The sequence below is a fragment of the Pristis pectinata genome, chromosome 1 (assembly GCF_009764475.1).
Source record: "Pristis pectinata isolate sPriPec2 chromosome 1, sPriPec2.1.pri, whole genome shotgun sequence".
NCBI classification, from domain to species: domain Eukaryota; kingdom Metazoa; phylum Chordata; class Chondrichthyes; order Rhinopristiformes; family Pristidae; genus Pristis; species Pristis pectinata.
The window spans coordinates 3330781-3353158 of NC_067405.1; the positions used below are offsets into that span (position 1 = coordinate 3330781).

At 52.9% G+C, this 22378-nt stretch overlaps 3 protein-coding genes across 6 annotated transcripts in view; 2 read left to right on the forward strand and 1 right to left on the reverse strand.

Moving 5' to 3' along the window:
* The window catches only part of LOC127569523 (ATP-binding cassette sub-family B member 6-like), a 549089-nt gene that overhangs the window by 495119 nt on the left and 31592 nt on the right, over nucleotides 1–22378 (forward strand). The gene's annotated exons all lie outside the window — the stretch shown is intronic.
* The window catches only part of LOC127569540 (villin-1-like), a 473442-nt gene that overhangs the window by 21933 nt on the left and 429131 nt on the right, over nucleotides 1–22378 (forward strand). The gene's annotated exons all lie outside the window — the stretch shown is intronic.
* The window catches only part of spega (striated muscle enriched protein kinase a), a 192415-nt gene that overhangs the window by 17639 nt on the left and 152398 nt on the right, over nucleotides 1–22378 (reverse strand). For all 4 annotated transcript variants that reach the window (XM_052013952.1, XM_052013934.1, XM_052013962.1 and 1 more), the window contains 7 exons: nucleotides 18702–21501; nucleotides 15092–15235; nucleotides 14060–14176; nucleotides 12739–12906; nucleotides 7990–8112; nucleotides 6596–6772; nucleotides 3001–3460 (listed from right to left, as the gene is read on the reverse strand). In XM_052013952.1, coding sequence (XP_051869912.1) covers nucleotides 3001–3460; nucleotides 6596–6772; nucleotides 7990–8112; nucleotides 12739–12906; nucleotides 14060–14176; nucleotides 15092–15235; nucleotides 18702–21501 — 3989 coding nt within the window. The remainder of the gene's footprint in view (nucleotides 1–3000; nucleotides 3461–6595; nucleotides 6773–7989; nucleotides 8113–12738; nucleotides 12907–14059; nucleotides 14177–15091; nucleotides 15236–18701; nucleotides 21502–22378) is intronic.

Sequence of the window (22378 nt, forward strand, 5' to 3'; positions counted from 1 at the left end):
CCTCTGCACCTTCGCTAAGATTTCAACACTTCCTAAACTGTTTGGCTCAGAATTGGCTGCAGTCCTCCAGCTGGGCTATGACCAGTTACTGGGCTTAATTTAACTCCCTTGCTGCTGATTCCAACATCTGGGCTCCTACTACTTTCCTTTCATGTACAGCATTCTCATTTTTGGGATCTGCTGATCAACTTAGTCTCAGCTCCACTTTCCTCCCTGTTCCCCACGACCCTCGAGTCATCTGTCAATGAAAGATCTGCCTAGGATATATACGTCTCTGCTTCCAGAGCTCTTTGGGAGAAAGAATTCCAAAGATCCACACTCAGACAGAAGAAATTCCTCCTCACCCATGTTATTAGTGGCCCAAACCTTATTCTGAAGTTATAGAACATAGAACAGTACAGCACAGAACAGGCCCTTCGGCCCACAATGTTGTGCCAACATAGCTATTCCCTCCTACCTACAGAATGCCCATATCCCTCTATCTTCATGTGCTCATTCAAGCCCCTCTTAAAAGCCCCCAATGAATTTGCCTCCACCACCCTATCAGGCAACACATTCCAGGCATCCACCTCTCGCTGAGTAAAAAACGTACCCCTCACGTCTGTTCTGAACCTACCCCCTCTCACCTGCGTTTAGATAGAACATAGAACAATACAGCACAGAAACAGGCCCTTCGGCCCACAATGTCTGCCGTTAAATTAAACTAAGCTCCTGCCTGAACACGATCCACATCCCTCCATCCCTGCACATTCATGTGTCTGTCTAAAAGCCTCTTAAACACCACTATCCTATCTGCTTCCTCCAATATCTCTGGCAGCCCATTCCAGGCAGCCACCACTCTCTGCGTAAAAAAACTTGCCCCACACATCTCGTTTAAACTTTCCCCCTCTCACCTTAAATATATGTCCTCCAGTACTTGACATTTTGACCCTGGGAAAAAGACTGTCTGTGCCTCTCATAATGTTATAAACTTCTATCAGGTCTCCCCTCAGTCTCCGCCACCCCAGAGAAGACAACCCAGGTTTGCCCAACCTCTCCTTATTGCTCGTACCCTCTAACCCAGGCAACATCCTGGTGAACCTCTTCTGCACCCTTCCCACAAGAGGAAACGTTCCGCCTGTCAATCCTCCTCAGGTGAGATCACTTCCCAAACATCCGTGATGTCTCCAAGGATTCGAGGCCCAACCTGCCCAACCTTGCACACCTTGTGGCAAACCTACAACTCCTAAAATACAGAGACCCAATCTGAACACAAAGACACGTTCCATTGAGGATGCAGGGTTCTATGAGTAAGATGCATCATCCCTGGCTCACTGAGAGAGTTGAGGAGGATATGAAATTGAAAGAGAAGACATGGTGCATTGTGAAGATTAGTGGTGGACCAGAGGATCTGGAAGTTCTCAGAGACCAGCAAAGAATGATTAGAAAACATTGGTTTGACTGCAGTAAGAGTACTGTGTCACCAGGAAGGATGTGGTAGCAATGGAGAGGGTGCAGAAGAGACCATGAAGTTGCCTGGAATGGAGGGCTGTAATTATAAGGAGAGATTGGATAGGTGGGTTTGTTCTCACTGCAGTGTAGGAGGCTGAGGGGTGACCTTATAGAGGTTTATAAAATTGTGAGGAACATTGAATGGATCAGAGTCTCTTCTCCCAGGGCAGGGGAGACTAGAACTAGAGGGCACAGGTTAAAGGTGAGAGGGGAGAAATTTGAAGGAGATCTGAGGTGTAAGTTTTTCTTTACACAGAGGGTGGTGAAAATCTGCCAGATGAGGTGGTGGAGGCAGACACAGTTACAATTCTTAAAAGCTGTTTGGACAGGTACTTGAAGAGGAAAGGACTAGAGGGATGTGGGGCTAATGTAGGAAAATGGGATTCGCGTAGATTGGAACCACGGTCAGCATAGAGGAGGTGGGCTGAAGGGTCTGTTCCTGTGCTGTACAACACTACGACTTTTCTCCCTGGAGCGTAGGAGACTGAGGGGTGACCTTATAGAACATAGAACAGTACAGCACAATACAAGCCCTTCGGCCCACAATGTTGTGCCGACCTTTAAACCTCACCTAAGACTATCTAACTCCTTCCTCCCACATATCCCTCTATTTTAAATTCCTCCATCTGCTTATCTAGTAATCTATTGAATTTGACCAATGTACCTGCCTCCACCACCACCCCAGGCAGCACATTCCACGCCCCAACCACTCTCTGGGTGAAAAACCTTCCTCTGATATCTCCCTTGAACTTCCCACCCATTACTTTAAAGCCATGCCCTCTTATATTGAGCATTGGTGCCCTGGGAAAGAGGCGCTGGCTGTCCACTCTATCTATTCCTCTTAATATTTTGTACACCTCTATCATGTCTCCCCTCATCCTCCTCCTCTCCAAAGAGTAAAGTCCTAGCTCCCTTAAGAGTAAAACCTTATGGAGGTTTATAAAATCATGAGGGGTGAATGGTCACGGTCTTTTCCCCAGGGTTAGGGAGTCTAAAACTAGAGGGCACAGGTTTAAAATGAGAGGGGAAAGATTTAAAAGGGGACCTGAGGGGCAAGATTTAAAAGGGGACCTGAGGGGCAGCTTTTTCCACACAGAGGGTGGTGGGTCTACAGAACGAGCTGCCAGAGGAAGTGGTTGAGGTAGGTACGTTAACAATGTTTAAAAGACAGTTGGACGGGTACATGGATAGGAAAGGTTTAGAGGGATATGGGTCAAATGGGACCAGATTAGACAGACATCTTGGTCAGCATGGATGAGATGGGCTTAAGGGCCTGTTTCCGTGCTGCATTTCTCGATGATTCCATGAACGCTACCTTGTTATCCCTTTATTTTTTTGCACTATTTTGTAACTTATAGTAATTTTATGTCTTTGCCCTGTACTCCTGCCGCAAAACAACATTCCACATCATCTCAGTCAGTGATAGTAAACCTGACTCAGATTCTACAACCGTAAGATGTAAAGACAAGTGGTGGTCACTCAGGTGTGGCGACTGCTGCTGGACGTTACCTGGCTTTTTCTTCCATGAAGGTGTATGGCTTCTGTGGGACTCCATGCCTCAGTCCTGTGCCAGACCCGTCAGCCGGTTTGGAGGTGGGGGAGAGCCTGGACGGCGACACTGATAACTTCGGTCCCACTGGGGAGACGCTGGGAGATGGGGCGGGGGCGACCGAGGGCGTCGGGAGCGGTGAGACGGCAGGCGAGGCGGGGGAGACGGGTGGGGCTGTGGTGGAGGCGGCGGGGACCTTTGATGGGGCGGGAGCCGGCGCCTTTGCTGGGACAGGAGTCACGGTGGTGGTGAGGCTGGTGGAGAAGTGAGATGGGGCTGGAGCTGTTGTCTTTGCCGGCGCAGAGGTCGAGGGGCTGGCGGCGGGAGTTGTCACCGTGAGTCCTGGCGTCACCTTGGCAGGGTACACGGGCACCGGAGAGATGGTGGGAGCTGCTGTTGGTGCAGGTGCCAGCTCTGGTTCTGAAAGAACAAGGGGGGAGAATTAGACAACCGAAGTCCCTGCAGGTGAAGTTCAGCTGAAAGCTCATGCCCAAAACCACACGCCGACCTCCTGCAGGGATCGCGACAAAAACCAAGCAACAAAAGCAGAAAACTCTGGAAAAACCTGGCAGCATCTGTGGAGAGAGGAACAGTGTACATTACCAACCTAAAACATCAACTTTCTTTCTCCAGGACAGCTCCTGGGATAGGAAAGGTGTAGAGGGATATGGAGCAACACACAAGATGCTGAAGGAACTCAGCGGGTCGGACAGCATCTGTGGAGGGAGATGGACAGTCAACGTTTCCGGTTGAGACCCTTCATCTGGACTGAAAGATAGAGGGGAGACGGGTAGTAAAAGAGGTGGGGAGAGGAGGTGGGGCAGGAGCTGGCAGGTGATGGGTGGATCCAGGTGAGGGGTGATGGGCAGATGGAGGAGGGGAGGGTGGGAACAGCGACAGAGGCCGGGAGGTGAGAGGTGGAGGGCTGCAGATGACGGAATCTGAGCATGGAACCAAGTAAGGGAGGTGGGTGGGGAGGGCAGATTGGAACAGTGGGGGGTGGGGACCCAGTGGGAGGGGTGTGTGGGTGATGGGCGGGTGGAGGAGGGGTAAGAAACAGGGTGATGGGGCTGGGGTGGGTGTCGGAGGAACTGGGTAGATCAGGAGGAGAGAGGCCGGTGGGGGGTAAAGGTTACCTGAAACAGTTTGCCTGAAACCTAATCCGCTCCCCCACTGTTCCTTTTCTCTCTCCTGACCGACCCGGTTCCTCCCACCGATACGTGAGAGCTATATATGACTTTGGGGCCACTGCAACGTTGACACAAAGTGATTTGGCAAGCCCCCCTACTCACCCATAGAAGACAGAGGGTGGTGGTAGATGGAGCATATTTTGCCTGGAGGTCGGTGACCAGTGGTGTTCTGCAGGGATCTGTTCTGGGACCCCTGCTCTTTGTGATTTTTATAAATGATTTGGATGAGGATGTGGGAGGGTGGGTTAGTGAGTTTGCAGATGACACGAAGGTTGGTGGTGTTGTGGATAGTGTAGAAGGTTGCTGTAGGTTACAACAGGATATTGATAGGATGCAGAGCTGGGCTGAGAAGTGGCAGATGGAGTTCAACCCGGAGTGTGAAGTGATACACTTTGGAAAATCAAATTTGAAGGCAGAATACAAGGTTAATGGCAGGATTCTTAGCAGTGTGGAGGAACAGAGGGATCTTGAGGTCCACATCCATAGATCCCTCAAGGTTGCTGCGCAGGTTGATAGGGTTGTTAAGAAGGTGTATAGTGTGTTGGCCTTTATTAGTTGGGGTATTGAGCTCAAGAACCATAAGGTAATGTTGCAGCTCTATAAAACTCTGGTCAGAACACACTTGGAGTATTAACACAGTTCTGGTCGCCTCATTATAGGAAGGATGTGAAATCTTTAGAGAGGGTGCAGAGGAGATTTACCAGGATGCTGCCTGGATTGGAGAGCGTGTCTTATGAGGATAGGTTGAGTGAGCTGGGGCTTTTCTCTTTGGAGAGAAGGAGGATGAGAGGTGACCTGATAGAGGTGTACAAGATGATAAGAGGCATAGATCGAGTGGACAGTCAGAGACTTTTTCCCAGTGCGGCAATGGCTAACACGAGGGGGCATAATTTTAAGGTGATTGGAGGAAGGTATAAAGAGGATGTCAGGGGTAAGTTTTTTACACAGAGTGGTGGGTGCGTGGAACGCACGGCAGAGGTTGTGGGGGCAGATACATTAGGGACATTTAAGAGATTCTTAGATGGACACATGAATGATAGAGAAATGGAGGGCTATGTGTGAGCAAAGGGTTAGATAGATATTAGAGCAGGATAAAATGTTGGCACAACATTGTGGGATGAAGGGCCTGTACTGTGCTGTAGTGTTCCATGTTCTATGTTCTACTTGAGGCAATGTTGGCCTTGTCAGTGATACTCACATTCCCAGAAACACAAACTCAAAACGAGCACCCGAACCTGATGCGAACAACCAATGGTAATTGGACTCACTGATGTCTCCTGGCACTGTCGGCACCACCCAAAGGTGCCATTGGTTGTGGAATAGAATTATACAGCACAGAACAGGCCCTTCGGCCCAACTCATCCATGCTGACCAAGTTGGCTTCCTAAGCTAGTCCCATTTGCCTGCGTTTGGCCCATATCCCTCTAAACCTTTCCTGTCCATGTACCTGTTCAACTGTCTTTTAAATGTTGTTAATGTACCTGCCTCAACCACTTCCTCTGGCAGCTCGTTCCATGTACTCACCACCCTCTGTGTGAAAAAGTTACCCCTCAGTGTCCTTTTAAATCTTTCCCTTTTAAATCTTTCCCCTCCCACCTTAAACCCATGCCCTCTAGTTTTAGACTCCCCCACCCTGAGGAAAAAGTCTGTGACCATCCACCTTTTCTATGCCCCTCGTGATTTTATAAACCTCTATAAAGTCACCCCTTAGCTTCCTACACTCGAGGGAAAAAAGTCCTAACCTGTCCAGCCTCTCCTCATAACTCAAGCCCTCCAATCCCGGGAACATCCTCGTGGATCTTTTCTGCACCCTTTCCAGCTTAACGACATCCTTCCTATTGGACCAGAACTGCACACAATATTCCAAGACACAAGAGATTCTGCAGATGCTGGAATCTGGAGCAACACAAACAAAATGCTGGAGGAAGTCAGCAGGTCAGGCAGCATCTATGGAGGGAAATGAACAGTCGATGTTTCGGGCTGAGACCCTTCATCAGGACTGGAAAGGAAGAGGGCAGAAGCCGGAATAAGATCAGGGGAAGGGGAGGAGCACAATACTCCGAGTGCGGTCTCACCAATGTCTTGTACAGCTGTAACACGACATCCCAACGTACTCAGTGCCCTGACCGATGAAGGCCAGCGTGCCAAACGCCTTCTTCACCACCCTGTCTGCCTGTGTCATCGCTTTCGGGGAACCATGTACCTGCACCCCCAGGTCTCTCTGTTCTACACCAGGGCCCTGCCATTCATTGTGTAAAGGTGGGGAGGGAAAAGGCTGTAGCTGACAGCTCCACCCTTGGCCCATGAGTTGGGTTTAGAGTGGACAGAACCCCCCCCAACACCGCCCCAGTCTCACACTGCTCACCTCTCGCACCCGGTTTCTCGTCCCCAATGACGATCATCTCTGAGCTTTGGCTGTAGGGCCCTTGCCCGGCTTTGTTAACACAGGCGACTCGGAACGTGAGCGTGCCCTCGCTCAGCTCGGTGGCATTGAAGAAGCAGTCGGAGATCCCGGTGGCCATCACTGTCCACTTCTCCTCTCCTGTTGAAGGTCAGTCCATTACACGAAGGTACAGCTCATAGAGCCCGACAGCACGGAAACAGGACCTTCTGCCCAACTGGTCCATGCCAACCGAGATGCCCCATCCAAGTAGTCCCATTTGCCCACGTTTGGCCCATAACCTTCTAAACCTTTCCAATCCATGTACCCGTCCAACTGTCTTTTAAATGTTGTTACTGTACCTGCCTCAACCACTTCCTCTGGCAGCTTGTTCCAGATGGATACCACCCTTTGTGCAAGAAAGTTGCCCCCTGACTTCCTATTAAATCTCTCCCCCTCACCTTAAACCTGTGCCCTCTAGTTCTTGATTTCCCGACCCTTGGAAAAAGACTGACTGCATTCACCCTATCTATGCCCCTTATGATTTTATACACCTCTATAAGATCATCTCTCTGTTTCCTACATTCTAAGGAATAAAGTCCTGGCCTGTCCAACCTCTCTCTATAACTCAGTCCCTCGAGTCCTGGCAGCATCCTTGTAAATCTTTTCTGCACTCTTTCCAGTTTGGTAACATCTTTCCCATAGCAGGGCGACCAAAATTGAACACTATACTCCAAGTGGGGCCTCACCAGCATCCTGTATAACTGCACCATGACCTCCCAACCTTTATAGATAAAATAAGATATCTTTATTAGTCACATGTACATCATCGAAACACACAGAGAAATGCATCTTTTGTGTAGAGTGTTCTGGGGGCAGCCCGCAAGTGTCGCCACGCTTTCGGCACCAACATAGCATGCCCACAGTGCCCTGACTGATGAAGGTCAACGTGCCAAAAGCTTTCTTCACCACCCTGTCTACCTGCAACTCAACTTCCAGGGAACCATGTACTTGTACTCCAAGGTCCCTCTGTTCTGCAACACTCCTCAGGGCCCAACCATTCACTGAAAGACCCACCTGGATTTGACTTTCCAAAATGCAACACCTTGCACTAAACTTAATTAAACTCCATTTGCCATTCCTTGGCCCAATTATTCAGCTGATCAAGATCCCCCTGTAATTTTTGAGAACCTTCCTCACAGTTCACTGGACCACCTATTTCAGTGTCCTTCACACGAACCGTGAGTCCATGTGGATCTGCTTGTCACCCCCAGTTTGCTGGTGGTACCAGCAGGGCCAGAGAGTGGCTGGTGGGGGCTGCAGAGGACACAGACCCCCAGAGTCACTCCCCCACCCCCACTACCCCATGCAGCCCTCACCTTCGAGTTTCTTCTCCAGAGTGTAGCTGCAGGGACCAGGTGACTCGGCGGGCTTCCAGAGGACCAGTGCCGTGTTCATGTACTTCTGGGGGATCTCAGGGGGTCCTGGTTGCCCGGGGAGACCTGGGAGGCAGGAGGAGAGTTGGATTTAGTGTTGGGCCAACAGGCAGCTCTGGCCCCGGAGCACAAGTAGGCCATTCAGCCCCCTCGAGCCTACCCCACCATGCAATACGATGCCGGCTGATCCTCAGTACCACATTCCCGCTATCCCCATCCCCCTGGATGCCTTGTTCGTCCAGAAATACAGCTGTAGATGTGATAAGGTTCATAGAACGTTACTGGTTTGTTTTATTACTATTGCCGCATGTACTGAGATACAGTGAAAAGCTTTCGCAACAAACCATCTGCTGGAGGAACTCAGCGGGTCGAGCAGCATCTGTGGGGGGAAAGGAATTGTCGACGTTTCGGGTCGAAACCCTGCATCAGGACTCAAAAGTGAAAAGCTTTTGTATGCATACCATCCAGACAGATCAGTCCATTCGTAAGTACATCGAGGTAGTAAAACGGAACAAAAAACAGAATGCAGAATAAAGTGTTCCAGTTACAGAGAAAGTGCAGTGCAGGCAGACAATAAGGTGCAAGGCCATAACAAGGTAGATCGTGACATCAAGAGTCCATTTTATCGTACTAGGGAGCCGTTCAATAGTCTTATAATAGCGGGATAGAAGCTGTCCTTGAGCCTGGTGGTACGTGCTTTCAGACTTTTGTATTTTCTGCCCGATGGGAGGGGGGAGAAGAAGAGAGAATGTCCGGGGTGGGTGGGGTCTCTGATTATGTTGGCTGCTTTACCGAGGCAGCAGGAAATGTAGACAGTGTCAGTGGAGAGGAGGCAGAGGGCTGGGATATAAAGGAGAGGTAACTATGTCACAACTGATAGAGGTTTATAAGATTATGAGAGGCATAGATAGGGTAGACAGCAGGTATCTTTTTCCCAGCATCGAAATATCTAATACTAGAAGGCGTGCATTTAAGGTGAGAGGGGTTAAGTTCAATGGAGATGTGCGAGGCAAGTTTTTTTTTACACAGAGAATGGTGGGTGCCTGGAATGTGCTGCCAGGGATGGAGGCAAATATGATAAGAGGCATTTAGGAGGCACTTAGCTAGGGACATGAATGCGCAGAGAATGGAGGGATATGGACATTGGGTAGGGCGAAGGGATTAGCTTAGTTAGGCATTTAATTTCTAGTTTAGGTAGTTCGGCACAACATTGTGGGCCAAAGGGCCTGGTCCTGTGCTGTACTGTTCCGTGTTCTGTCAGAGGCTTGTTTAGATCATGCCTGGAACACTGTGAACAGTTCTGGGTTAAAGACAGAATATTGGTATTGGTTTATTATTGTCACTTGTACCGAGGTACAGTGAAAAACTTGTCTTGCACACCGATCGTACAGGTCAATTCATTACACAGTGCAGTTACATTGAGTTAGTACAGAGTGCATTGATGTAGTACAGGTAAAAACAATAACAGAGTAAAGTGTCACAACTACAGAGAATGTGCAGCGCAATAAGGTGCAAGGTCACAACAAGGTAGATCGTGAGGTCAGAGTCCATCTCATTGTATAAGGGAACTGTTCAATAATCTTATCACAGTGGGGTAGAAGCTGTCCTTAAGTCTGGTGGTACGTGCCCTCAGGCTCCTGTATCTCCTACCCGATGGAAGAGGAGAGAAGAGAGAATGACCCGGGTGGGTGGGATCTTTGATTATGCTGGCTGCTACACCAAGGCAGCGAGAGGTAAAGACAGAGTGCAAGGAGGGGAGGCTGGTGTCCGTGATGCGCTGGGCTGCGTCCATAACTCTCTGCAGTTTCTTGTGGTCCTGGGCAGAGCAGTTGCCGTACCAAGCCGTGATGCATCCAGATAGGATGCTTTCTATGGTGCATTGCCAAAAGTTATTGAGAGTCAAAGGGGACAAACCAAATTTCTTTAGCCTCCTGAGGAAGTAGAGGCGCTGGTGAGCTTTCTTGGCCGTGGCATCTATGTAATTTGACCAGGACAGGCTGTTGGTGATGTTCACTCACAGGAACTTGAAGTTCTCAACCCTCTCGACCTCAGCACCATTGATGTAGACAGGTGCATGTACACTGCCCCCTTTCCTGAAGTCAATGACCAGCTCTTTTGTTTTGAATACTGGAAACACACAGCAGGTCAGGCAGCATCTGTGGAGATCCCATCTCAGGATGAAGGCTCTCCATCAGAACAGTTCTGGGTATCACGCCTCAGGAGAGACTTGGAAAGAATGTAGCACATTTGCAACTGAATGTTGTTGAGTGTCATTGAATGTCAGGGGACCCAGCGCCGATCCCTGCGGCACACCACCGGTCACAAGCCTCCAATCTGAATAACAACCCTCCCCTACCACCCTCTTCCACCAAGCCGATCTTAGAACATAGAACAGTACAGCACAGGAACAGGCCCTTCGGCCCACAATGTTGTGCCGAACCAATTACATTAGTAATAAAATGCCCAACTAAATGCCCTACACAATGTCCATATCCTACCATTTCCCTCATATTGATATGCCTTTCCAATTGGCTAGCTCACCCTGGATCCCATGTGATCTAACCTTTTGGACTGACCAACCATGTGGTGGGACTTTGTCAAAGGCTTTGCTGATGTCCACGTAGACAACTTCTACAACCCTGCCCTCATCAATCCTCAGTCACCTCTTCAAAATACTCAATCAAATTCATTAGACGTGATTTCCCACGCACAAAGCTGTGCTGACCATCCTGAATCAGTCCTTGACTTTCCAAACGTGAATAACTCCTGTCCCTCAGAGTCCCTTCCAATAACTTTCCCACTACTAATGTAAGGCTCACTGGCCTGTGGTTCCCTGACTTATCCCTGCTGCTGTTCTTAGACAAAGGTACAATATTGGAAGAGTTACTGCATTCCTTGGAATAATAGTGATCGGGGTGATTTAATTACAGCTTTTTACAGTTTATTCTGCTGGAAGCTGTTATTCAGACAGCATCGCCCAAACCCTTGACCTCTCCCTCCAGGAAGGATCACCACCACCTGCAGGTTCCCCTCCAGGTCTCACACCATCCTGACTTGGAAAGACGTCGCTGGTCTTTCCTTATCACTGGGTCTGAACCTTCCCCAGTAACATCGGTGGAGCACCTCCACCAGGACTGCAGTGGTTCAAGATGCCGGCTCACCCTCACCTCCTCAACGGCAATTAGTGATAGGCAATAAATGCTGGCCTTGCCAAAAAAAAACCAGATCCTGAAAAAAAAATGACTAAGAAAATTGGAACAAATTAACAGGAGGGATGGAAAGAGACTCCATCCCATGGTGGAGGAGTGGGTTGAGATTAAGCCAACTGAGCCCGTGCTCTCCTGAGTTTAGAAGAATGAGAGAGGAGCTCCGTGGAAGTTATAAACTCCCGACAGAGCTCGACGGGTAGGGGTGGGATTGGTATGTTACAGGTCAGGGATGGGTAGAACTGGTCAGGGTTTCTGCACTGGCGAGGTCCCTACACACGGGAAGTCTCCCTTCCCAAAAGCACGTCGTATCGACAAGCTCGGGTCATTGCACTTTCTAGATGGTTAGATGGTCAGGGCAGACCTGATGAGCCAAAGGGCCTGCTTCTGCACTATGTTCCTCTATGCCTCTTGTCCGTCTGGTGGTGAGGAGATAGAACACAGAGCAGTACAGCACAGGAACGGGCCCTTCGGCCCACAATGTTGTGCTGACTTAAGCTAATGACACCTAATCCCTTCGACAGCACATGGTTGATATCCCTCCATTCTCTGCACATTCACGTGCCTGTCTAAGAGCCTCTTAAACACCTCTATCGTATCCGCTTCCACCACCACTGCTGGCAGGACATTCCAGGCACCCACCACTCTCTGTGTAAAAAACCTGCCCCGCACATCTCCTTCGAACCGACCCCCTCTCATCTTAAGTGCATGCCCTCTAATATTCGACATTTCCCTGGGAAATAGATACCGGCTGTCGACTCTATCTATGCCTCTCATAATCTTATAAACATCTGTCAGGTCTCCCCTCAGCCTCCGCCGCTCCAGAGAAAACAACCCAAGTTTGTCCAACCTCTCCTTATAGCTCATGCCCTCTAATCCAGGCAGCATCCTGGTGAACCTCTTCTGCACCCTCTCCAAAGCCTCCACATCCTTCCTGTAATGGGGTGACCAGAATTGAACGCAATACTCCAGATGTGGCCTAATCAGAGTTTTCTAAAGCTGCAACATAACTTCCTGACTCTTGTACTCAATGCCTCGACTAATAAAGGCTAGGTATCTGTACACCTTCTTCACCACCCTATCAATCTGTGCAGCCACTTTCAGGGAGCTATGGACTTGGATCCCAAGATCCAGTTTGGCTAATATAGAGTTACAGAGTAATACAACATGGAAACAGGCCCTTCAGCCCAACTGGTCCATGCCAACCAAGGTGCCTGCCCGAGCTAGTCCCATTTCCCTGTGTTTGGCCCACATCCCTCTGTCCTTCCTATCCACATACCCATCCAAAACCTCCTCACAGTCCCTTCCCTCAGGACCGACCCCTCCTCCACTCCTTGCCCTTGCACCAGCCTCAATCCCCCACCTCCTTTACCCAATCAGTCCAAGGATCCCAGCTGAGTTCATTGGACGGGCCAATGTTGTTGGCCCAGAGATTGGATGCTGGGATCGATCCGACAGCAGGTCTTTCCCTACATTGGGCACTTACGTGCAAGGGACACGATGCAGGAGCTGGTGGCCGTGCCCAGGGGGTTGGTGGCCATGCACTCGTAGACGCCAATGTCCTTCCTTGAGGTCTTCAGGATGGTCACCAACTGCCGTCCATCGGCACACGAGACGACCTTCACCCGATCGTCGGACAGCAGGGGCCTCTGATCTGAGAGAGAAATATTAGTGTTGGGACAGAACACAGGGAGGGAGGGATGGGAGGTGGGGAGGGAGGGGGAGAGAGGGAGAGAGGGAAGGGAAGGAGGGAGGTGGGGAGGGAGGTGGGGAGGGAGGGGGAGAGAGATGGGGGGACTGAAGAGATTCAGGAGGAGAGGGACAGACATAGGGTGAGGGACAGGGAGAGGGAAAGGCAGAGACACAGACATAGAAAGGTAACACTGAGACAAAGAGGGAGGTGAGAGGGAGAGAGAGAGGAATTGGGGAATACGAGAAGGACCCAGAGGTATAGAGAGGGGATAGAGTGTGAGAGAGGGGGAATGGAGAGTGACGGACGATGGAGGGAGAGGGATGAGGGTTGGGGGAATGGGCGTGGCAGAGGGATCGGGACTGAGGGTGTGATGTCATAATGACCCGGGTGTGACATCATGATGATTGAGAGTGTGGCGTTGACATCATTGAGGTGTGACGTCACCTTCATCGAGGGTGTGACGTCAGTAGTACCATGGGTGTGATGTCGCGAGAATTGTGGGTGTAACATCGCAGGTATTGCTGGTGTGACGTTGTAGTGACTGAGTGTGACATCACAGACTGATGGTGTGACATCACGGTGACATTACAGTGACGGTGATTATGACGTCATAGTAACTGTGATGTCACAGAGACTGGGGGTGTGACATCACAGTGATATCATGGTGACTGAGGGTGTGAAATCATGGTGACTGGGGATTGACGTCACGGCGACTGCAGGTAAGACGTCACAGTGACTGAGGGTGTAACACCACAGTGACATCACGGTAACTGAGGGTGTGACACACAGTGGCCGAGGTTGTGACGTCACGGTAACTGTGACATCACAGTGACTGAGGGTGTGACATCACAGGGACTAGGGGTGTGACAATCACAGTGACATCATGGTGACTGAGGCTGTGACATCACAGTGACTGGGGTCTAACATCATGGCGACTGTGGGTGTGGCGTCATGGCGATTGGGGATGAGACATCATGGCTACTGGGGGTTTGGTGTCATGGCAATTGGGGGTGAGACGTCATGGCGACTGCGCGTGTGACATCACAGTAAAAGGAATGGGAAGGAATGTTTCAGTGAAGCCAGCTGAACGAGTGACCCCTACACCCCTACTGACCTTTCACCCAGGTGATAATGGGTGTTGGGCTTCCTGCTGGTAAACTGCAGAGGGTCAGGGGGTCACCTTCCAGCAGCATCTGGTCTTTCAGTTTCACGTGGAAGATGGGTGGGAAATCTGTGCACAGATCACAGGGAGACTGGCTCAGTAACTGTAACCGCACACTGCGACAGGACAAGCAGAGAGGTGTACGGTACCCACAGACCAGGCTCCCAACCGGCAAGGGGCAAGGCAGCATGGTGAAATTATGGGACTTATAACAACATTCCAGAGGCATGGGTTTCTGGGGGGAGCAACACTAGCTTGGCACAGGGTGAAGCTCCCTCCGCACCATCCCATCACACACTCCCGGGGTCAGACACAGGGTGAAGCTCCCTCCACACTGTCCCGTCACACACTCCCAGAGTCAGACACAGGGTGAAGCTCCCTCCGCACCGTCCTATCACACACTCCCGGGGTCAGACACAGAGTGAAGCTCCCTCCGCACCGTCCCATCACACACTCCCGGGGTCAGACACACAGTGAAGCTCCCTCTACACCGACCCATCACACACTCCCGGGGTCAGACACAGAGTGAAGCTCCCTCCACACCGTCCCATCACACACTCCCGGGGTCAGACACAGAGTGAAGCATGAATTGCACATAGCCTCACTCTCCTGTTCTTTGGGACGGGGTTGAATCGGTCGGGTGACTTCCTCCTCGGTTTGCTGCTGGGCTTGGCCAAAGTGGCCATTCACAGGCCCAGGCAGGCTCCGCCTGAGCCGACTGTTTGCCCCTCTTCCGAGAATGCGTTCATGCCCAGGTGTCAATGGAGAGAGATCACATGGCGTCCATTGGCTCTCTAGAACCCTCCTGGGACTAGTGGGCACTGCAGGGGCTGGTGTACAGTCTGGGCAAGGAGGTCAACATTTAATATAAGTTCTGTTTATATTTTAATAAAGTTTATGATTAAAATCCAACTAAAAAACCCACACTAAATAGGAACCTGGAGATAAAAGAAGGAATGGTTCAATACAACGTCCCTGGCGTACCTGAGGCACTCCTGTGGTAGACGGCCGGGCTGTCCTCAGAGGCTACAGCGAGCGAGATATTGGGTTGTGATATTGCTTTATCTCTTCTCATTCGTGAGAATCCCCATCGATCCCACCGGGACTTTCGTTCTCCATGTACAGACGCTGTGGCCAATCAAACAGCAGGTCGTGAAGTTACACTGACAATAACGACACCCTTTGACTCTGTGACCTTGGAAGGCATCACTCCACGGCCCAAGTACATCACTCATATGTTTCCTTGGTGCACAGTGTGTGGAGTCACAGAGTCGGCAGCATGGAGACAGGCCCTTCAGCCCAACTCTTCCATGCCAACCAAGATGCCCAGCTAAGCTGGTCACATTTGCCCGTGTTTGGCCCATATCCCTCTAAACCTTTCCTATCCATGTACCTGTCCAAATGTCTTTGACATGTTGTTATTGTACCCGCCTCTACCACTTCCTTTGGTAGCTCATTCCACATATGTACCAGCCTTTCTGTGAAAACATTGCCCATCACGTTCCTTGCCTTACACCTGTGCCCTCTAGTTCTTGATTCCCCAACCCTGGAAAAAAGACTGTGTGCATTCACCCTATCTATGCACCCTGTCCTCCTGTGATGCCACTTTCGGGAAACCATGTACCTGTACTCCTAGGTCCCTCTGTTCTACAACACTCCCCAGGGCCCTACTGTTCACTGTGTTGCGGTGATGAGGAATGTACACAAGACGATAAACACACAAGAATTAATCCTCATGAATCTGTGTTGAGAGGAGCTGAAGAACTAACAACAGCAGTTCTTCAAGTTCCATCAAGATTTCAAGATATTCAACATCAAGACATTGAGATATTCAAAAAGATTTATGAGGATGTTGCCAGGACTAGAGGGCCTGAGTTATAGGGAGAGCTTGGCCAGGCTACGACTTTATTCCTTGGAACGTAGGAGAATGAGGGACGACCTTACAAAAATGTTTAAAATTATGAGAGGTGTAGATAAGGTGGATGGTCACAGCCTTTTCCCCAGGGTAGGGGAGTCCAAAACTAGGGGGCACAGGTTTAGGGTGAGAAGGGAAAGATTTAAAAGGGACCTGAGGGGCAACGTTTTCCACGCAGAGGGTGGTGAGTGTATGGAACGAGCTGCCAGAGGAAGTGGGTGAGGCAGGTACAACAGGATCATTGAAGAAGCACTTGGATCGGTACATGGAGGGGCGGGGCTTGGAGGGATATGGGCCGAACGCAGGAAATTGGGACTAGCTGGGTGGGCATGGTGGTCAGCATGGACTGGTTGGGCCGAAGGGCCTGTATCCATGCTGTATTGCTCTATGACTCTATGGTCAATAACCCATGACACACAGGATGTCCTACAGCATCTCACTATCAAATATGGTCTTTATTTTTTAGATCACTATGTGTGGACGTTGCTGGCAATGACGACGTTCACAGGTTAAGTGTCAACCACGCTGGTGGGTCTTGAGTCACCTACAGGCTAGGAGGGATGGCAAATTTCTTTTCTACGGGGCGGCATGGTAGTGTAGCGGTTAGTGTAACGCTATTACAGCATCAGCGACCCAGGTTCAATTCCCGCCGCTGTCTGTAAGGAGTTTGTACGTTCTCCCCGTGTCTGCGTGGGTTTCCTCCGGGTGCTCCGGTTTCCTCCCATATTCCAAAGACGTACGGGTTAGGAAGTTGTGGGCATGCTATGTTGGCGCCAGAAGCGTGGCAACAGTTGTGGGCTGCCCCCAGCAGATTCTCAGTAATGCAAAAAGATGCATTTCACTGCATGTTTCGGTGTACATGTGACTAATAAATAAATATCTCATCTTGATGCACAAAAGCAAACATGATGCGTTTCCTCGTCACTGTTACTGAGACCAGCTTTAACTCCAGATTTAATATTGGAAACAATAATCAGGGTGGGGTGTGGGATATGAACTCATGTCTCAGGATCAACAGTCCGGCACTCTGGCTGGTGACCGTGACATTGGGTGCGAGGTGAGTTGTGAGGAGGATGCAAAGAAGCTTCAAGGAGTGAGTGGGGTGGGCAAACACATCAGTCACAGTGTGAAGTGGGTGGATGTTGGTGGAGTTATCCATCTGGGGAAGAGAAGCACAAAAATCAACGGATTGGGAAATGCCGATGATCAGAGGGAACTAGGTGCCCTTGCACACCAAAAGCCAGGTGCCGAGAGCAGTTAAGAAGGAAAATAGAATATTGACATTCATAGCAAGAGAAGCAGATCTGCCCAAGCCTCATCTCCTCTTCTGTGCTAATTCTCCATTGCCCTTAATTCCCTGATGTTTCAAAAAATTATCCATCTCTTCTTTAAATACCTCATAGAGAGATACAGAATGAGAGATGAGAGATCTTTATTAGTCACATGTACATCAAAGCACACAGTGAAATGCATCTTTTGTGTAGAGTGTTCTGGGGCAGCCCGCAAGTGTCGCCACGCTTCCGGCGCCAACATAGCACGCCCACAACTTCCTAACCCGTATGTCTCTGGAATGTGGGAGGAAACCGGAGCACCCGGAGGAAACCAACGCTGACATGGGGAGAACGTACAAACTCCTTACAGACAGCGGCGGGAATTGAACCCGGGTCGCTGGCGCTGTAATAGCGTTACGCTAACCGCTACACTACAGTGCCCCACTGAGTCTGTGCTAACCATCAAGCACCCACGTTCACACTAATCCTACTATCCTGTTTTATTCTCTCCATATTCCCCTCAATTCTACCCCTCATCTACACACTAGGGGCAATTAACCCACTGACCCACATGTCTTTGGGATGTGGGAGGAAATGCAGGCGGTCACAGGGAGAACGTGCAAACTCCACACAGACAGCGCCGGAGGTCAGGATCGAACCCGGGTCTTTGACATGTGAGGCAGGTCTACCAGCCATGCCACTGCGCTGCCCCAGCAAGCTAACCTCTACAACATTCCAGGTTAGAGAATCCTAGCTGTCTGAGGAAGAGATCTCACCTCAATTCTTTTTTTTCTTTATTTTTTCAGCACAATACAGGCCCTTCGGCCCACAATGTTGTGCCGACCTTTAAACCTCGCCTAAGACTATCTAACCCCTTCCTCCCACATATCCGTCTATTTTAAATTCCTCCATATGCTTATCTAGTAATCTATTGAATTTGACCAATGTACCTGCCTCCACCACCGCCACAGGCAGCGCATTCCATGCCCCAACCACTCTCTGGGTAAAAAACCTTCCTCTGATATCTCCCTTGAACTTCCCACCCATTACTTTAAAGCCATGCCCTCCTGTATTGAGCATTGCTGCCCTGGGAAAGAGGTGCTGGCTGTCCACTCTATCTATTCCTCTTAATATTTTGTACACCTCTATCATGTCTCCTCTCATCCTCCTTCTCTCCAACGAGTAGAGCCCTAGCTCCCTTAGTTTCTCCTCATAAAGCATACTTTCTAAACCAGGCAGCATCCTGGTAAATCTCCTCGGCCATTTCCATCCTGAGTGGTTGACACCTCAAGGATGTGAAGCCAGGAGGAGCTAAGAACACCAGGATGGGCTGAATGGCCTGTTCTGCTGCTGGACAGAGCTGTCGGGGGAGCTACAGGCAGGTGGAATGAGCGAAGGTCTCCCTTACCTCTCTCCTGCTTGGTGGACAGGCTGGTGTCTGACTGCAGTGACTCGGAGGAGGGTGCAGAGCGGGCTTGGGTGGCCAGCTGGTTCTGAGGGACGCCCACCTTCTTCAGGGAACCCGCCTCCGAGGTAGAGCGCCTCAGCAGGGACAGGAAGGGCCGCTTGCCCTCTTTGGCCTCCTGCTGGACGGGGACGTTGGCTTGTGTGGGGACCTCCTGCATCCTCTCCTCCGACTGGCTGCGCCCAAAGCGCAGGGAGATGCCCGAGATGGTCGACTCGATCTTCCTCCGCACCGCCACCCCCGGCGAGCTCTTGGGCTGCTTCCTGACCCCCTCGGGCTCGGCGCCTTCTCCCGCCGCCTCCTCCCTCTCCTCCTCCCTCCTCTCCTTCCCGCTCCCTCTGCCCAGGGACCAGGACAGCTTGCGCGGGCCGCCCTCTCTCGGCCTCTCCTCCTTGCCCTCGCCAGCCGGCGTCCCCTTCAACCGCAGCGACAGCTTCCTGATGAAACTGGAATCCTTCGAGGCTTCTGGAATGTTCTGCTCGGACCTGGACCTGCCCTCCCCGTAGTTCACCAGCGGCTCCTGCGCCTTCACCAGCTGCAGGGGCTCCCCCGAAGGCCCGGGCCGGTACACCCTGTCTGCGGCCTGGGCCAACTGCTCCACCTTCTCCTCGGATTTTGGCCTCATCAAGTGTTTCAGACTCCGGCTCAGGGAGGACTCCCTGCTCCTCTTGAACCTGGCCTCGAACACCTCCTCGGACTCGATGTTCTCGATGTTCAGGCACTGGGCCACGCTGGAGGCCTTCACCTTCACCTTCGCCGGGCGCCCCTCCCCACTCGGACCGCCCTCTGTGCCTGTGGAGGCTCCCTCCTCCTGCCTGGGGAGCTCCCGGCCAGAGTCCCAGGGCCCGGCCAACGCATCGGGCTGCCGCTCCCCTTCATGACCGCCTTCCAGATCCGTCGAGCGGAAGCCTGGAGGCGGGGTGATGGCGGTCTCGTCCGGGGAAGGAGCAAGGACCGGTCTGACGGGACGAGCCCGACGGGCGGGGGGCTGGGGGGCGGAAGGCAGCTGTCGATCCTTCTCTGGCTCGGGCCTCCGGCAGTCGGGCCGGTCAGCCGCTGGCTCTGGTGCCTGGCCTGTTCCTTCAAGTGCTTCCTTGTCTGTTGCCGAGGCAGGGGGTTTATCTGCGCTGAGGGGCCGGGACTTCTCAGGCCTGGCCTGGGTGAAGGAAGGCTCGGGTGTGGCCTGGGGTAAAGTTGGCACGGGTCTGGCCTGGGTTAAGGAAGGCTCAGGCCGGGCCTGGGTTAAGGGAGGCTCAGGCCTGGCCTGGGGTAATGGTTCAGGCCTGGCTCGGGTTAAGGAGGGCTCGGGCCTGGCCTGGGGTAATAGCTTGGGCTGGGTCTGGGTTAAGGGAGGCTCAGGGAGGGCCTGGGTTATTGGCTTGGGCCTGGCCTGGGGTAAAGGCTCGGGCTTGGGCTCTGGTGACAGGTTGCTGTGGGTGACGACCGCGGTCTTTCCTATCATGACCCTGGTGCAGGGCCCGTCCACCTCAGGGGCAGCGGGCACTACTTGAATCTGAGGCGTGACGGGCCTTGGAGACAGCTCGGCTGGCCTGGCAGTCCGGGCCGGGGTGGGAGGCCTAGAGGCGTCGGGCCCGGCTCTGGGCAGCGGCTCGCTCAGGGCGGAGAGGGAAGGCGACTCTCTGAGCGGGAACTGGGGCTCAGGGCTGGCGCCCCGGGGCGCAACTGGGTGCAGGGGGATCTCCAGCGGAGCGCCGAGCCGCCGGTGCAGGGTGGGGGGCTCGGCCTGCGAGAAGGAGGCGGTCTTGCGCAGGGCCCGGCGCTCCGGCTCCTCCTGGCTGGGGGCAGCCTCGCTGGAGGCGGCCCGGGCCAGGCGAGGCTGTGAGCCGGCCCCCTTGTCCGGCCTGGGAGGCCTCAGGGCCTGGCGCTCGAGGGTGGGCGGGCCCGTGCCCCTGGGGTCGCCGTCGGGGAGGCCCAGACGTTCCAGCAGAGGGCCACGCAGGCCGCTCATCTTGTTGTCCACCGAGCCACCCCGCAGCAGCCGTTGCCGCAGCAACTCGAGCTTCAGGCTGTAGTCCTCGGGGCCTGAGGCCCCCCGGCGCCTCCCGCCCGCTGCCTCCTCAGGCCTCCGGGACCCGGGGCTGGGGCTCCGGCGTGGCAGCTCCATGGACACCGATTTCTTCAGGCTGCCCGCTCTCAAAGCCGGTGGCCCTCCAGGCCCGGCCTCGGGCTCCAGGCTCCTGTCCTCCTCGGCCCCCAGCAGGGCCAGGGCCGAGTCGGCCGAGCTGCCCCGGCGGAACTCTCCCCTCCTGCGGGGGGGCCTGGGCCAGTCAGGGGCCTCGGCGCTCAGGCCTCGGCGCGCTGCCGCTGCCGCCGCCACCCCCGGCTTCTCTGGCGGCTCCCCATCCGAGGAGTCGGCCGGGCCGCCCTCCGAGGGCCTCTTCCTCGCTGCTACGTCACCGCCGCCGCCTCGGCCCGGCTCCCCTTCGCTCGGCCCAGCCGCTGGGTCCCGCGGGGACGACTCCTCTCCCTCCAGGCCAGTCCGCTCCCCCTCCTCCTCCAGGCCCCGGAGCTGGTGCAGAGGGAGCCGGGCCGCCCGGGGTTCCGCCTGCACGGGCATCGGCAGCAGCGGGAACTCGTCGATGTCGTCCGAGTCAGAAGACGAGGAGAGGCGGGGGTCCCGGAGCTGGCGAGGCAGGCCCAGGCTGACGTGGCCAGAGGAGTCGGCCAGCAGCTCAGGAATGGACCTCAGCACCATGGAGGACTTGTAGCTGGTGAGGGAACGCTGGAGAAAGACAGAGAAGGACGCATTGTTAGAGCTCAGCCCACCAGAACCTGTCCCACCAGACCCTGACCCATCAGAACCTGACCCACCAGAACCTGACCCATCAGAACCTTGTCCCACCAGAACCTGACCCATCAGAACCTTGTCCCACCAGACCCTGACCCATCAGAACCCTGTCCCATCAGAATCCTGTCCCACCAGAATCTGACCTACCAGGCCCTGACTCATCAGAGCCTGACCCACCAGAACCTGACCCATCAGAACCCTGACCCACCAGACCCTGACCCACCAGAGCCTGACCCATCAGAACCCTGACCCACCAGAACCTGAGCCACCAGAACCTGACCCACCAGACCCTGACCCATCAGAACCTGACCCACCAGAACCCCGACCCACCAGACCCCTGACCCATCAGAACCCTGACCCACCAGAACCTGACCCACCAGAACCTGACCCATCAGACCTTGTCCCATCAGAACCTGACCCATCAAACCATATCCCATCGGAACCCGACCCACCAGAACCCGTCCCACCAGAACCCGTCCCATCAGAACCCGACCCACCAGAACCCGTCCCATCAGAACCCGTCCCATCAGAACCCGACCCACCAGAACCTGACTCACCAGAACCCTGTTCCATCAGACCTTGATCAGTCAGTTCCTGACCCGTCAGGACCCCTGACCCACCTGATCCTGACCCATCAGAACCTGACCCATCAGACTCTGACCCACCAGACCTTGACCCATCACACCCGACCCATCAGAACCTGACCCACCAGACCCTGATCCATCAGACTCTGACCCATCATAATTTTATACACCTTTTATAATATCACCCCTCATTCTCCAATGCTCCAATGAAAATAGTCCCAACCTGC